Here is a 14,934-nt window from a genome sequence, read left to right as displayed (position 1 = left end):
CTTTTATTAATATAAATATGATTTAAAAGATATTGTTTTGAAATTAAATAATTCCAAGATCATATAAATTTTACAAAACTTATGTGGAATTGCATGCAACTGTTAATTTGCAACTGAAATTTCGCGCCTTTAAAGGGTTACAGAGGGTACATTTTACAAGTGACAAAAGTACTAGATTCTTATAACCGATTGGGATTGGCTGCATTTGTATCTGTAAGATCTGAAAAATCGCGAAAGATGGACGCCGAGAGTGAACACATTAGTTTTGTCTAAACTTTATCTTATTATTAGCAGCAAAATGGGTAATCAATTAGTGGGCATCGCGCCCAGCCAAATATTTCCAGTAGAACACTATTTGACGGATCATAGCGATTTATTGTTCGACGTAAAGTAAGTACATTTGAAATTCATCAAATTATTTCACTTTACGTACGCATTTTACTGGTAGAGTACAATGTGCACAATTATTATGAAGTGGTTGATTATATTAAAGTGTTCTGTCTTATAATAAAGATGGCTCATTATGTTATTATAATTACGTACAAATAATTCATGTTGTTATTAATAATAATATTACAAACAATATTATCAAACATGCATGACATCTTACTATCTGTTGACAATCTTTCATTGAATCTTTCATATGGTTCTTGCATGATTCACATTATGTACAATAACAAATTATGAATAATATATCAAGATGTTGCAATATGTAGAAAAATTTTTAAAAATATTATTTATAACGATAAAATTATGAGATAATATTAAATAATATAAGCTTTAGTTATTGATATATAAAATTCTTTGTCATTCATAGCTTAGGAAGTACTAGATTTTTCAAAGTGGCTCGAGCTCGCAGCCAGGAAGGCCTGATAGTTGTAAAAGTGTTTGTAATTCATGATCCAACATTGCCATTATCTACCTATAAAGACAAGTTAGAGGAGATTAGATCAAAACTAGCCTCAGCTGTCAACTGCCTACCATTTCAACGAATGATTGTGAGCATCATAACAACATTAAATATGTATAGCTTCCATAGGAGTTAGAATTAATTATATGTTTGAATTAGCTTACAGAAAAAGCAGGCTCAATAATGCGAGAATATGTCAAATATTCTCTTTATGACAGAATCAGCACTAGACCATTTTTAACGAGCATTGAAAAAAAGTGGATTACTTTCCAAGTATTATATGCTCTTCATCAAGCTCACAAGGTACAATTAAGCATTTAAAAAAGGGTAACTATTTATAATAGTGTATAAAGAATCAAGAAAATTCCTCAAATTTTTTATTGTTTTATTAGTCCTTATCTGAGTCACATATTTATTCTAATAAAAAGTCTTTTATATATAAGTTTTAAAAATTAAAGAAATACTTTTTTTTCTTATATATATAGTTTGGAGTTTGCCATGGTGACATAAAACTGGAAAATATTATGATAACCAGCTGGAACTGGGTATTACTTACAGATTTTGCCAGTTTTAAACCAACATATTTACCAGAAGATAATCCTGCAGACTTCTCATATTTCTTTGACACTTCCAGAAGAAGGTAACATTTTCTCTAAAGCTTTTATTAAACTTTATTATAGAAAATTTCTTTCTTTTATTGTAATTAATATAATCTTTACTTATTAATATTTTCAGAACTTGTTATATAGCTCCTGAACGATTTGTGAAAACATTATCCTCAGAATTAAGTAATACATTATTATTGCCAGAACAAGAAGTAAAGACAGGCGATCTACATCCTATGATGGATATCTTTTCTGCAGGCTGTGCTTTAACAGAATTATATAATGAAGGACATCCACCATTTGATTTTTCACAGCTCTTAGGTATATATTATTTAGTTTAATTGCTATTGATAGGACTGGTTTTAGAAATATTTTACTTTAATATTTAAATTGTAAGAACTTTATTTTTCTTAATGTATCTTAATATTAATTACAAATATTGGTGTATTTTACTGTTTTAAATCTTTTTTCTTCTTTTTCTCTCCTTATTTCTTGAATTACGAATTTTAAAAATTATAAAATATATGGAATAAAAAACCAGTCTTGATATAAGTCTTAATATAAAAAATTTATATGGAGCTAATTATTAAAGTTGTATTGAAATGTTAAGCATACAGGAACAATGAATATTCAATGAACAAACACTTGGACAGCATAGATGACTCAGGAATACGAGAGTTGCTTGGCTCAATGCTTGAGCGAAATCCGATAAATAGAAAAAGTGCTGAAATTTATCTAGCTCAAGCTCGCGGTATCATTTTTCCGGAATATTTTTATTCTTTTCTGCAGTCTTATATGCTCATTTTTTCCGCCGCTCCGATTTTATCACCGGACGAAAAAATAACTAGATTAAAAAAAGATATTGGCAATATTATAAGTATATTAAGGGCAGAAGAAAATGAACGAATGAGAATGAAATCTGCAGAAACAAAATCTGGCCAATGCGAAAGTAATATGGAATCGATTAAAGATGATTCTGCTCACAGTGAAGAAAACACTATGGTAGAAGTTGACAGCGACCAAAGCTCCGATAAGACCGATTTGAATCAACTTGATATGAAAAGTACAACTCAAGATATTGGCACTGAAAGTCAAATAGAAATGGAATCAGAACTCAAGACATCTGCGAATTATAAACATACGTGTGATGAAGATTCCCAGAAACCACTTTTGGCCTCGACTGACATTCTGGAAGGGCTCGTTATTGTAACTCAACTTGTTACATCTTGCATAAGAGGACTGCATCATTCGCAATCTAAATTATATAGTTTAGAAATATTATTGGAGCTAGCTGAAAATGTTTCTGATGAGACAATTCTTGATAGAATATTACCTTACATTGTAAGTATCTCACTGTACTAATATATTTTGAAATTTTTTCGAATCAAAGTATATTAAAATAAATATTGTTTGCCAATTTATATTTATTAATTAAGAAATGTTTGGAAATTAGATATTAATACTTATATTAATGAATTATTATATGTATTATTTTGTTTTGTTAATTGGGATAATATAATTTTTATAATTTTTCTTATACAGTTTCATCTGGTTCACGATCCAGCACCGCGGGTGAGAGTATCAGCGATACATACTCTAACAAAGTGTTTACATCTTGTAAAATCGATACCATCTTCGGATGTGAACATATTCCCCGAATACATTCTACCAGGTTTAGCACATATAACTCAAGATGAGGCAGTTATTGTTAGGGCAGCTTATGCGGAAAATATTGCACATTTGGCACATATTGCTTTACGTTATTTAGAGAATGCTCATTTATCCAATTTGAACAATAAAGAGGGACCAAAGCCTAGTTATGATACTGAACTGCAAACTTTGCATGAAATGGTATAGATATTTTTCATATTTCATAAATAAAATAAAATAACATAACTCATGGAATTTTTTGTTTGAACCTTTTATTTAGGTTCAACAATCAGTTTCAATGCTGTTAACAGATTCCCAAAATTTAGTGAAACAAACTTTGATGGAGAATGGAATAAATAAATTGTGTGTATTCTTTGGTAAACAAAAAGCAAATGATATTTTGCTCAGTCACGTTATCACGTTCTTAAATGATAAAGAAGACAAGGAATTGAGAGGTTCCTTTTTTGAATGCATAGTGGGTGTGGCTGCATATGTTGGTTGGCATAGTAGCCCTATATTAATGCCTCTTTTGCAGCAAGGCTTATCTGATCCTGAAGAATTTGTAACTACAAAGGCCATAAATGCTATGGCGACGCTTACAGAGTTAGGTCTGCTGCATAAATCTGCTCTTTATCAACTATTATCAGAAACTATGATTTTTCTGGTATGTTTTCTTTTTATTATGTGATAGTATTTGATAAATTTTTGATATAATTCCGGTTATATATTCTGGTTATATATATTTCTCTTCTAATAAGATTTTTTCTTTCTAATAGATTTTTATTAGAATTATTTTTCTGCTTGATCAAACCGACAAATTTATATTATGTAAATTTAATTACATTATGATTATAAAGAATTTAAAAGCAAAAAATTTGAAGTTAATAAGTTTTATATTAATAATATTATATTAATAATATTATTTTAAATCAATTTTTCTTTGAAAAATTTAATTTGCAGTTTAAACATTAAAATATATTTAGTGTTAAAAATATAGCAAATGTCGTACGCAATAAGAATAATAAGCTTCTTTAATTTTCGTTAGAAAAATTGTAAGTTTAAAAATTTGTAAAAAAAATTTATAATTATATGAAAAAAAAATTTGATTCAAAACTCTTGCATATTGACACAATCAATGTACATATATCAATCTTTGTAGGTTCACCCAAATTTATGGATACGTCATGCAACCGTCGGCTTTATATCCGCGGCGGCAAGGACTCTGAATGTGGTAGATGTTCAGTGTAAAGTTCAGACAATGCTTCAACCATATTTGAAACACTCTTTGATTCAGATAGAAAAGGAGATTTTATTGCTGGAGGCTCTTGTACCTCCTATATCCAGAATAGTATATGACTCTATAGTAAAGTATAACGATGTAGAAGAATTATTTCAGGTACTCGAACAAAGACAGGCAGCCAGAGCAAAGGCTGTGATGGGTGTTGTACCACCACAATATAATGATATGAGTACCTCTTTGCGAAATGTAAGTAATATTGATTATATAAGTTTTTGATTATATACTAAAAATAATGTTTAAAAAAGCTTTATTATTATATAATAAAACTTTTTTAAACATTATTTTATTATTATATAATAAAGCTAAATATTAAAATAAAAATATAAAAAAGTAAGTGTCGTATATTTATGTCTTGAAAGTAATTTAAGTAAAGTTATAAATTATTTTTCGATAACACTTATTACTGCGTATGAAAAAAATGCAAAAAATTCACAAGCATGTTCTTTTTAGCTTTTTAGACGACTGAGTTCGGAATCGATGACAGAGGCAGTTGAGGATCAATTGCTAATCATGAAACCACACTTGATGAAGATTAACAAATATCGCTCTGCTGATACGAAGCAAAATGTTATAAAACCTGCTGATGGCAAACTGGAGTTAAGTCCAATAAAGGACAGGATAAGACATCATGTCGTTGTATTGTATCCTGATACGAAGGGAGATTTGACCTTGCCACCCTTCAAGAGATTAGATCGAAGAACATCAGAGACTGTTGGCACGTATGCAACAATGAATCAGGAATGGCGCACAATGTTTGCAGCTCAAGACAATGCTCAGGTAATCAAGCAATATCAATTCTTTACTTTTTATATTTTTTATACTAATTTATAATAATCATTTTATTGTGTGTGTGACAGCATGCTATTGTTAAAATGTCAGACATGACTGGAAGCAGTGGTAGTCCTAATCAGAGCATACATAGTGGAGATATTCATTTATCTCCTCATCATTGCCTGTCAGATATGACCAGCATTAACTCTCTCATGAACGACCACTCGCTCCACGAACGATCCTACATACAATGTAAATAAAATTAATGAAAATAGTGAGATAATATCGATTCGTTTGAATGAGATTTTATAAGATTTCTATGGAAAAATATATTAAACGAGATTTTGATGATTTTGTAGATAGGTGCGCTCCATGCCGATTGGAAGTACGGCAATTAACATGTCGAAAGCAGGAGCAACATACAGCAATATTAAGAGCGAAACGTTGGGCTAATAATGTCTGTGAAGTCGGTAAGTAAGATATAGTAGTTTGCATAAATTATATGTATCACAATCATATGTATCACAAAATTATCATGATATGTTTCTCTATTTTTTATCGATGTTAATTAAAGGCTCCACATCAATGCCAAAGGATTGGAGACCTCGAGGAGTTCCGGTCGCGCATCTTCATGAGCACCGAGCCGCAGTGAATAGATTGGTTCCGATACCGGATACTAACTTATTCGCAAGTAATTCTTCCGACGGATGCATTAAAATTTGGGATGCCAGTAAAATGGAAGGACGAAATATCGCTAATCGTTCTAGGTATACATTTTTTTTCAGAACAATTGAATATATTAAAAAAATATCTGTTTTTTTCATGCTTAGTAATTATATCATTCTCAAGTTTAAAATCTCAAGTTATTTGAATGATATTTATTTTCTGATGTACATTTTAAATAGGCAAACATACATGCATAGAGGAGGCCCACTAGTTGGCTTAACCGTGTGCGACCAAGGACAATCTTTAGCTAGTTCAGCGAGCACGTCCGGGACGGTATTCGTACTTCGGATTGAACCAAATTCTAGTAAAATGAGTCTAATTGGCACTCGTCAATTGGATCTTCAGGTGAGATGAGATATTTCTATATAATATAATCTATATAATATCATATAAACATTTGACGGGAATGTTTTAGAGATATATTGTTTGTGATTTATTTAACAGGAAGAAGGATGTGCCGTTGATTTACAATATTTAGATTGCGGTTCTCAATCGGTTCTCGTGTATGCTTCGTTATATGGATCACTAGTAGGCTGGGACTTACGATGTCCTGGAACAACATGGCGTTTGGAAAATGATTTGAAACACGGAGTTATCACGTCATTTTGTGTGAATAGTCATCAGCAATGGTTGACTCTCGGCACGAGCTCGGGTATTCATACTTGTTGGGACTTGAGATTTCAACTTCCAATAACGAGTATCAAGCATCCGACAGGTAGATTATCATCGATTATTTCCATTATCCTTGTGTAAATGTAATACAACTCAGTATACTCTATCATTGTTTCTAATATCATCATCATATTTCTTTTAGGAGCTAGAGTGCGAAAAGTCATTACACATCCAACGGAACACTCGTGGATAATCTCGGCGGTACAAGGTAACAACGAGATCTCAATGTGGAATCTAGAGACTGACCATCGACAAATGGTTTTGTGGGCGTCGAGCGCCCCGCCATTGAGTCGCACCCAGGCTGGTCATAGTGTATGTGCCATGTATGCCGGATGCATTGATTGCTCGGGCTTCCTTCTTGCCGGTGGCACCGATATGCGATTGCGTTTCTGGGATTTCAATAGACCCACCGCGTCTTACGTCGCACTGCCTGCTGCCAACGATGTCCTCACGCCGAATTCATTAGCATATGAGTCAGTGATGAATCAGATATAAAAAAAATTGTACTTTATATGTATATGTATATTGTACGGCGCAATGATATTCTATGATGTCACTTTTCTGTTTACAGTTTACGTTTAATAGATGGAACAAATGTTGTGCAAGAAGTATTAGTAGATGATGATTCTAATCCATCATCTGGAAGCGATGCGAGAGGAAGAAACATAGAAGAGAGCGGTCCTGAAACTCCACCTTCCGGCCAACACGATACGATCTCTGCCGTAGCTATGTCGAATATGTGCATTCTCACTGGAAGCACGGACGGCCTAATACAAGTTTGGAAATGATTGTTTTTCACACTCCCAAACTCGATTCCAAAGTTCCTCATTCGGACGACAAAAGATTTTTTTAACAGTGCAATGCGGATTTCTCTTTTATAATAACGAAATCATTGTGATTCAAGGATAAGAAATAAGTTATTCTCTAGAATAATCCAATAGGCAAATTGTCCAGCAATGTGCCCGGATAATTATTATAGTATAATTTATTTAAAGACAGTCGGAGGAATCGTGATAAACAGTATGGATATGCTACAATATTTCATTTTGGAAAAAAATTAGTAATTATATTTTTTAAATATTTTTTTGTAATTATCGTTGACATCAGAACTCGTTGCAGATTATGATAATATATTCACTGTTAAAATTAATTATATAAATCACATCTATTTATTTAGATTTATATAATTTATCTTTTTTTTTTCTTTTTCAGAAAGAAAATATAATTTCTAGGTATAATTTTATAGATGAATTACATGCAAGTGGGAAAAAACAATTTACAATTATATTTTAATTTAAATTATATTTTATATTATTCAGTTTACTTGGACAATTTAGAATTGTTCTTGTTTTCTTAAATCATAAATATCGATGTACGTATGAAGCTGCCCTGCTGTAATAACTCTGTGATCCTCTCTCTGGACTGTATATAAAACATGTAATATATATGTATTACATATACATATATATTTAAGATTATCAGTGATTATAAATGCATTGCAGAAATATGCATTTTTTAAGAAAATCGAACGTAAACTCGCATTATATTGTGTATAATAATGTATATAATTTATTTTTGTACGTAAAAGACAGCGAAGAAAAAGATAGCTTGGAATATTATTGATATATTAAATAGATGTAACGAGTTTAGAATGTCTATATTACACAAATTGATAGACAAGCCTTCGGAATAGCTGTATCTAAATTAGCAGATATTTGATTCCATATGCGCACCTTAAATTTAATATTAAAAGAGATGGCACTGACATGAATTGATTTTACAGTATAATAGAACGCTCTTTTATTATGAAATATCTAAAACATTAATTCATAAATTGTGTTTTCATAGATTATTTATATCGTTCAATTTTTTTACCTTTATGTTTATAGTGAGTTTATACTCGCTTTTTTTAAATTCAATACCAGTGCGAATTAAGAAACGAGATTAAAATGATAATAAGATTAATGTTCGAAGATACGGACAATTATTTCCTCGCTTCATAACATGCTTCATTTACATGCTGAACGCGTTACAGTAAGTAGCTATATATAATTGCGCGAATATTTATGTATATTACTTTGCTAATATTATCATATACATGGACATACACACGTAAACATACCGACTGAAATACTCATAATCAATGGATGTACATTGTCTGAAATTCTATAAGTTGTTACAATAAATTCATATTTTTAACGCATGATACGAGTTCTTGTTTGTGTTTGGCATGATAGATATGAGATTTGATCGAAAGTTTTTTTTACCAGGGACAGACAGGTGCGGCAGGATAAGGCACGCGTCCTGGGAATGCATACGAGTCAGGATTTATCGTCTTGCAAATTTGCTTCCAACGTTCTTTACCACCTCTATCCTGACGATTTTGCCGATATGGGCCATCTTGTCCATTCCCATATTCGATATTTTGATTGTCGTACGAAGATTGTCGAGGAAACCATAAATTGAGCCAAGGTACGCAAAAAGAGGAACTGACCAATAACAGCAATAGAAATATTAGCTTCATTTTAATTGCATCTGAAAATTTTGATCGTTTTTATAATTTTTCCGTAATGATCTGAAAGAAGGAAGATTACTTTTCCCAGTTTTATAAGTAGTTTAAACTCTTTAAAAAAATTTATATATATATATATATATATATATATATATATATATGTATTAAAATTTAATTATTTAATTTTATATGTTTATATAATATTAACTTTCTTTATTTTTTAAAGCAAAGTTTTAAAATAAGATTTGAAGATCTGAGATTTTAATTATTTCTTAAACTTGATATCTTGTATATAGATTCTCTCAGCTATAAAAATATAATCTTTAAATTTTAGTAAATATAATCTTTAATTTTTTACATTTAAATAAATTTTTATTAAACCGGAATTCTTGTAAAATCATATAAAGAATAAGATTTTGTTGTTCATTTATAATTTCTTAACATTTATTTGATTCCTTGTCAATTAAAATGATTATTATTTTCTTTACAATTACTTTGATCTGTTATATCTATAATAATACAGGACTTGTGATAAAATTAAATAAACGCCCTAAATAAAAAACGAAAATTTTATTAAGTGCAATTAATGCATAATTTTATCATTTCTAACATGGCACATATAGCACGGAAATAGAAATAGAGACAATATATTTACGCACCGAAAGACCATATAATGAGATGCGTTACGTCACTAATTCGACGCGTTTTCTTTTACTGTGACTTTCAAATTTCACACTTTCTGAGCCGTAACACACCGATGTGACATTTTTCTTGGACACTCCAATATTCTCAATAGTAGGTTGTAATAAGTATTCTTTCCTCGACTGCACGATTTATAAAATGCAAGTACAAGCAGTATAATTTTGCGAGTTAATAATTGTACCAAAATGTGTATGGATACATGAATAATCGCTTCTCTGTCTAATCGCGAACAGTTGTAACAAGTATACTCTCGTAGTGAAGAGATGCTGGATGCTTACTGTTTTATATACATCAGGCTGCCGCCCTACCGCTCAGAAAAACCGCTTTGGCTAGTAATGAATTCACGTTGCCTTTTGATGAAGTATCTTCGCACACATCTTCGATAATAAAAATATATAATAGTCAACTATGCTTATATTCATTATATAATATATGGATATTTAAATCTGATCAACTTTTTAAACAAGCTTAACGTGCTAGAAAGTAGAAGACACAAAATTATTTATATTTCTCTTGCGCTTTCTTAAATCTTTCATTCTGTGAACTACAGTGTATGATTTTAGATTTTTATCTATAGATATATAACGCGTAAATCCTTTGTCATACAAAAATCTAGAGTTTATCTAAAAAATCTGTATATACTGTATGTACATATGGTATGGTTCATAATCGATTTAATTCTATAGATATAATCGTATTAATTTTCTTTAGAAAAGATTTTATTATTTTGTAGCTTCTTTGAGTGTGTTTGATATTTCAGAATATTATCAATTTCTAATTTTTTTTACAACTTATAAAGAATTTTAATCACATAAAATAGATTCTTTTATTTTTTTCTACGATATGATTCTGAATCGAACAATGAGAGATTTCAGACATCTGCAAATTCTGTCATTTCCTTGATTTAGGATTCTGCACGTGCTGGCAAAATGACGCACGTGTTTGCGCGTTTTTGAACTTAGGGAAGGCCCCTTTCCATTGTCTATGTCAATCTATATGCAACATTCGTAGCACTTATTTGTTCTCTTGTTCACATATTCCGCGCACATAAGAATATCGCTCGCGGAAAACAGAAAGAGATAAATATGTAAAGATTCTGATTTCATATAATAATTACTCATTTGTCCGGCATGCCGCTACATCTTGTAATAATGCCATTTTCTCGTACCTGTTTGCAAAAAAGAACTTATACGTCTATATTTAATAATTTTTTTTTGCAAACAGACGTATGTAATTATATTGTAATCGCAATTATAATTTAATCGCAATCGAATTGCGTACGATTCCTCGATCAACATACGCGATGTTTAATTCATAAATCGCATTTTTTCGACTCATTTATGTATATCCGATATTCTGCATGAAATAATAATTCTTTATACGTAACGTTATTATGGTACGTCATTGTATGTCGTGCGTTCGACCATAAAATGCATTTGCGGCGTATGCGTATCTTCGGTAAGATTGCGAAAGAAAAAGATTGCGTGACCTACATATATTATAATATGTATATATAATTCGTAAGATATAATTCTCGCGAGATGTGTAATTTTTATCGTCGCGTCTTTCTTCCGCGCGCTGGCAACTTGATTGGAAGTTGCTCTACATTCGAATATTATGTCAAGGACGTTGCTTGCGAAGATATTAATGGATTATCTTGCTCACAAACTTGACATACTTTTCGTGAAACCAATCATACAGATTAATATGGCGCAAGTTGCCCTTTAACTCTTTAAATTCTCTGATATGCACACATTTTTTCAAATATTTGTTCGGATAAAGTGCTTATTGGTAAAAATTTATGCATTACATTCATGTATTATTTTTACTGGTGTTTAAATTACATTTAATTGCTTGACAATATATAAAGTTTAAATATTTAAACACACACACACACACATACATAAAGAGAAGATTTTAGGTTTTAAATTTACAGAAGTTTTATAACAATAATTATGTTAACTGCTACAATAATGTCTAATATTGTGATTTTTTCCAGCTCGTAATCCTGCTTAGGAGAAAAGAAATTTTGTCTCCCTCAATCAACGTTAATCCATATCAGTGCAAATCAGCTGAAATCCTAGTACAGTCATCAAACCTTTTTTTTGGTCATTCATCATTTTATATGAAATCTCGGCTTCATTCACATTGCAGGCAATCTTATAAGAAACTGGCTATGAAATACTAGCTACAATATACTGGTAATCAATTTTTATATAATACTGGATATATATCTCGTAAGAAGGACTGATTTAATTATTTAACTACGGCTGTCGACGATGAAACATAAATTTTATGAAACACAGTTGTCGTCAATAAACGATTTTAAGATATACTGTGATGCGGGGATCGCTTGTTGACAATTTCATTGATTCTGATGTACGTTGTGTTATCTCGGATCTATACAGTGTTATTTGTTTTATTAAGTTAATAAAATAAATAACTGTAGATGGACTTGTAATTAAAGGATTAAATAATTCATGTCATCTTGACAAGTATAATTGGAAAAACTAATGATAATAATAGAATCTCTCGTTATCAAGATCTCTAAATTGCAAATGACAAGATTAATCACTTCAAAATAATTTATATTCGATGAATTGTGAATATTCTGCGAAAGTTCCTGAATTGTGCACTGTAAATTATCAGTTCGATTTGTTCTGCGATTTCCTATTTGTAATAGTCATAGTTGCCAATCCACTTGACTATTAATAGGATTTGGCAGAGAAAATCCATCTAGCACAGTTTTATACGAAGAGATCATTGATAAATGATTTTTTATATTTTTCATATTTTTGACAAGAAATTTTAGAATCGTATTCTTTAAGAAGTGTTTATACTTACTACTTATTGTTAGGCTTATTATTTTTTATTTTTGTCTGAGAAATAATTTTGAATTCGCCAAATATACAATATTAAAATTTAGATTGGATCAAAAGTTTTAGTTTTACTTTTTATAATTATAATGATAAAAGATGATTTAACGAGATGGATATTAAAATCTGTATATAGCAAATTCAAGTATTTAAGTGTAAAACATTCAAGAATTATTTCACTTAGCAGTTCAAACTGCTAATAAGCACAACGATAATATAATATATTATAATAATATATTATAATAATATATTATATTATAATAATATATTATAATAATATATTATATTATAATAATTTGAAGAAATTAATCTGCTTCTTCATTAGAATCCAAAAAATGCTATCGAAAATGTGGATGAAAATGTCCAATGCATTTAAGATCGTTCGGACATCGCTTCTCGTTGAAATTTGCAGATATGCCAAGTTAAATCGTCTAAATATTTTGACTACTGCAGACTTCATCATCAAAACTGTTTCGTACAGCTGGCTGCAGCATATGCGTCAGTTCCATTTCGCTCATGAAAAGCGTTGATCGCTGTCAAACTGTCTCATCGTATACTCTTCGTATCTCTTCGAATTTTTTCGGATGTCAAATTTCAACAGCATCGATGGCAAAGATAACTGTAAGTCTTTTTGCCGGTCAAGCTTCTCGATAAAGATGCAACGTAGTCTAAGGAAAATGAGAGAAAGCATCCACAAAATTACTGGTATGTTACAGTACCCGATTTAAGCAACATAATTTTATTATTACTCGTTACAACTATATGATTTGAGTTTTTTCAACGTAAAAAATTTAATGGAAAAGTATTTACCGAATGTATTATAATTTAAAAAAAAGAAATAATCGTTCTGTAGTATTAACAATTTGAAATTTTTGTACAAATAAAAATTATTTTAATAATTTAGTTGTACAGTATTAGCATGTTTCAGTGATTTTAAACACTCATCACTATATTTGATTATATTTTTATAGAGAGTATTGAGGAAGAAAATAAGCATTCGATGTACATCTTCCCCGAACAATTGTCAACTCTAATTTGGCGCACCGGCTTCTCCAAAGATGAAATTCGCAGGTTGTATCGTGCCTTTAAACAGTTTTGTCCCAGAGGATGTGCGATAATTGGCGATTTGACGTTCGTATATACTAAGTTGTTTCCGCTAGGCGAGCCAACTAGATACGCGCAGATTGTGTTTAATAGTTTTGACAGGGATGGTGATGGTATTGTTAACTTCAGCGATCTTCTTGGAGCTATGACATTGATTATCAATGGTAATGTGGATCAAAAACTCTCCTGGATATTCAGGTAAGGGTCTATCTCACCTCTTTATTTCCTATAATTTGATATTAATAACGAGTTATTATAATCGTAAGGATTGAAGAAAAAAACACATTATTTTATTCCATAATATATTTGTTATCAATTAAGAGAAAACTAATTAATTTTATTATCAAATTCTTTCACCGACCTAGAATCAATTCTTTCTCAACTAAAAAAACTTTTCTAAACTGATAGTTTCGAAAATATATGAATAGGAGATGAATCTTTTCGAATCTTTACTGTTTATCAGGTTGTATGATCTGAATGGAGACGGTTGCATCACGAGACAAGAAATGTTAATTACAATATCCGCGGTTTACGAGATAATGCAGGGTGCGCAGATTATCCAACCCATAATTGATAGCAAAGTGGACAGATTCTTCGAGAAAATGGACGCGGATAAAGATGGTGTGGTCTCTAGAGAAGAGTTTATGAGCGGTTGTAAAAATGTACGAACATATTCTATGTCTTATATCATAAGAAATTTAACACTAAAAGGACTCTATTTAGCAAACAAGAATTTCGAATGAAAGCTTGAAGAGAGTCTCTTTAGTTAAGTGTAATCAGGTTTTTCTCCCTTCAATAGAAGTAAATATATATATTTTATTATTAATAGTAATATTAATCTTGATATTAATCAAAAATATCTACAAGATATGATTTACACAACTGTTTTGTTATCAGTCCTTTTAGTGTTAAAAAATTCAGCATAAATCAGTAAATTTTATTCTTTAATAATAGTGAATAATGGAAACATGTGTATATAGAAAGGTTTCATAAATTTTTATTTTTACAGGATACTATTATATACAACCAGTTATTTTCATTTAATAAAATTTGGTGAATAAAAACGATTTTAAAAGATTAACGAATAATTTATTCAAGTGTAAAGT

General features: G+C 30.4%; 2 protein-coding genes and 1 long non-coding RNA gene across 5 annotated transcripts; 2 read left to right on the top strand and 1 right to left on the bottom strand.

The window, feature by feature from the left end:
• The first annotated feature begins 210 nt into the window (after positions 1 to 210).
• Positions 211 to 9,008, top strand: Vps15 (vacuolar protein sorting 15). Of its 2 annotated transcripts, XM_083092920.1 has the most exons (18): positions 211 to 390; positions 818 to 998; positions 1,070 to 1,213; positions 1,396 to 1,550; positions 1,646 to 1,836; positions 2,126 to 2,856; positions 3,058 to 3,366; positions 3,446 to 3,829; positions 4,325 to 4,651; positions 4,916 to 5,242; positions 5,323 to 5,488; positions 5,596 to 5,706; positions 5,811 to 6,003; positions 6,142 to 6,307; positions 6,407 to 6,677; positions 6,777 to 7,107; positions 7,206 to 7,410; positions 8,905 to 9,008. In XM_083092920.1, the coding sequence occupies exons 1-18, from the start codon at positions 299 to 301 to the stop codon at positions 8,926 to 8,928; spliced, it is 4,308 nt and encodes a 1,435-aa protein (XP_082949046.1). In that variant the 5' UTR covers positions 211 to 298; the 3' UTR covers positions 8,929 to 9,008. The 2 variants fall into 2 exon arrangements, with proteins under 2 accessions (XP_082949046.1, XP_082949047.1); XM_083092921.1 differs by lacking the exon at positions 8,905 to 9,008 and having other exon boundaries at positions 7,206 to 8,837.
• On the bottom strand, positions 8,176 to 10,257 carry LOC145967877 (uncharacterized). Its single transcript, XR_014437593.1, has 2 exons — positions 9,806 to 10,257; positions 8,176 to 9,169 (listed from the first exon to the last, which is right to left on the bottom strand). It is a non-coding gene; the product is annotated as an uncharacterized LOC145967877 (long non-coding RNA).
• On the top strand, positions 8,972 to 14,895 carry LOC145967876 (hippocalcin-like protein 4). 2 transcript variants are annotated; one of them, XM_083092924.1, is made up of 6 exons: positions 8,972 to 9,106; positions 11,848 to 12,049; positions 13,050 to 13,429; positions 13,696 to 14,026; positions 14,292 to 14,490; positions 14,838 to 14,895. In XM_083092924.1, exons 3-6 carry the CDS (start codon positions 13,309 to 13,311, stop codon positions 14,883 to 14,885), a joined length of 699 nt encoding a protein of 232 aa, XP_082949050.1. In that variant the 5' UTR covers positions 8,972 to 9,106; positions 11,848 to 12,049; positions 13,050 to 13,308; the 3' UTR covers positions 14,886 to 14,895. The 2 variants fall into 2 exon arrangements, with proteins under 2 accessions (XP_082949050.1, XP_082949048.1); XM_083092922.1 differs by lacking the exon at positions 14,838 to 14,895 and having other exon boundaries at positions 14,292 to 14,737.
• Positions 14,896 to 14,934: the final 39 nt, after the last annotated feature.

The sequence above is a fragment of the Camponotus vicinus genome, unplaced genomic scaffold, assembly GCF_025532165.1.
Source record: "Camponotus vicinus isolate PSW18456_S1 unplaced genomic scaffold, iyCamVici1.0 SCAF_3, whole genome shotgun sequence".
Classification (NCBI taxonomy): domain Eukaryota; kingdom Metazoa; phylum Arthropoda; class Insecta; order Hymenoptera; family Formicidae; genus Camponotus; species Camponotus vicinus.
This window is presented reverse-complemented; position numbering and strand designations above follow the sequence as displayed.

Excerpts from the sequence above, each read along its gene's own strand:
- LOC145967876 (XM_083092922.1), top strand. The coding sequence starts at position 13,309 with ATGTCAAATTTCAACAGCATCGATGGCAAAGATAACTGTAAGTCTTTT. Across the intron at positions 13,430-13,695 it reads AAGCATCCACAAAATTACTG|AGAGTATTGAGGAAGAAAAT; the intron begins GTATGTTACAGT and ends ATATTTTTATAG. Across the intron at positions 14,027-14,291 it reads AAACTCTCCTGGATATTCAG|GTTGTATGATCTGAATGGAG; the intron begins GTAAGGGTCTAT and ends ACTGTTTATCAG.
- Vps15 (XM_083092920.1), top strand. The coding sequence starts at position 299 with ATGGGTAATCAATTAGTGGGCATCGCGCCCAGCCAAATATTTCCAGTA. Across the intron at positions 1,551-1,645 it reads TTTGACACTTCCAGAAGAAG|AACTTGTTATATAGCTCCTG; the intron begins GTAACATTTTCT and ends TAATATTTTCAG. Across the intron at positions 6,678-6,776 it reads GAGTATCAAGCATCCGACAG|GAGCTAGAGTGCGAAAAGTC; the intron begins GTAGATTATCAT and ends TATTTCTTTTAG.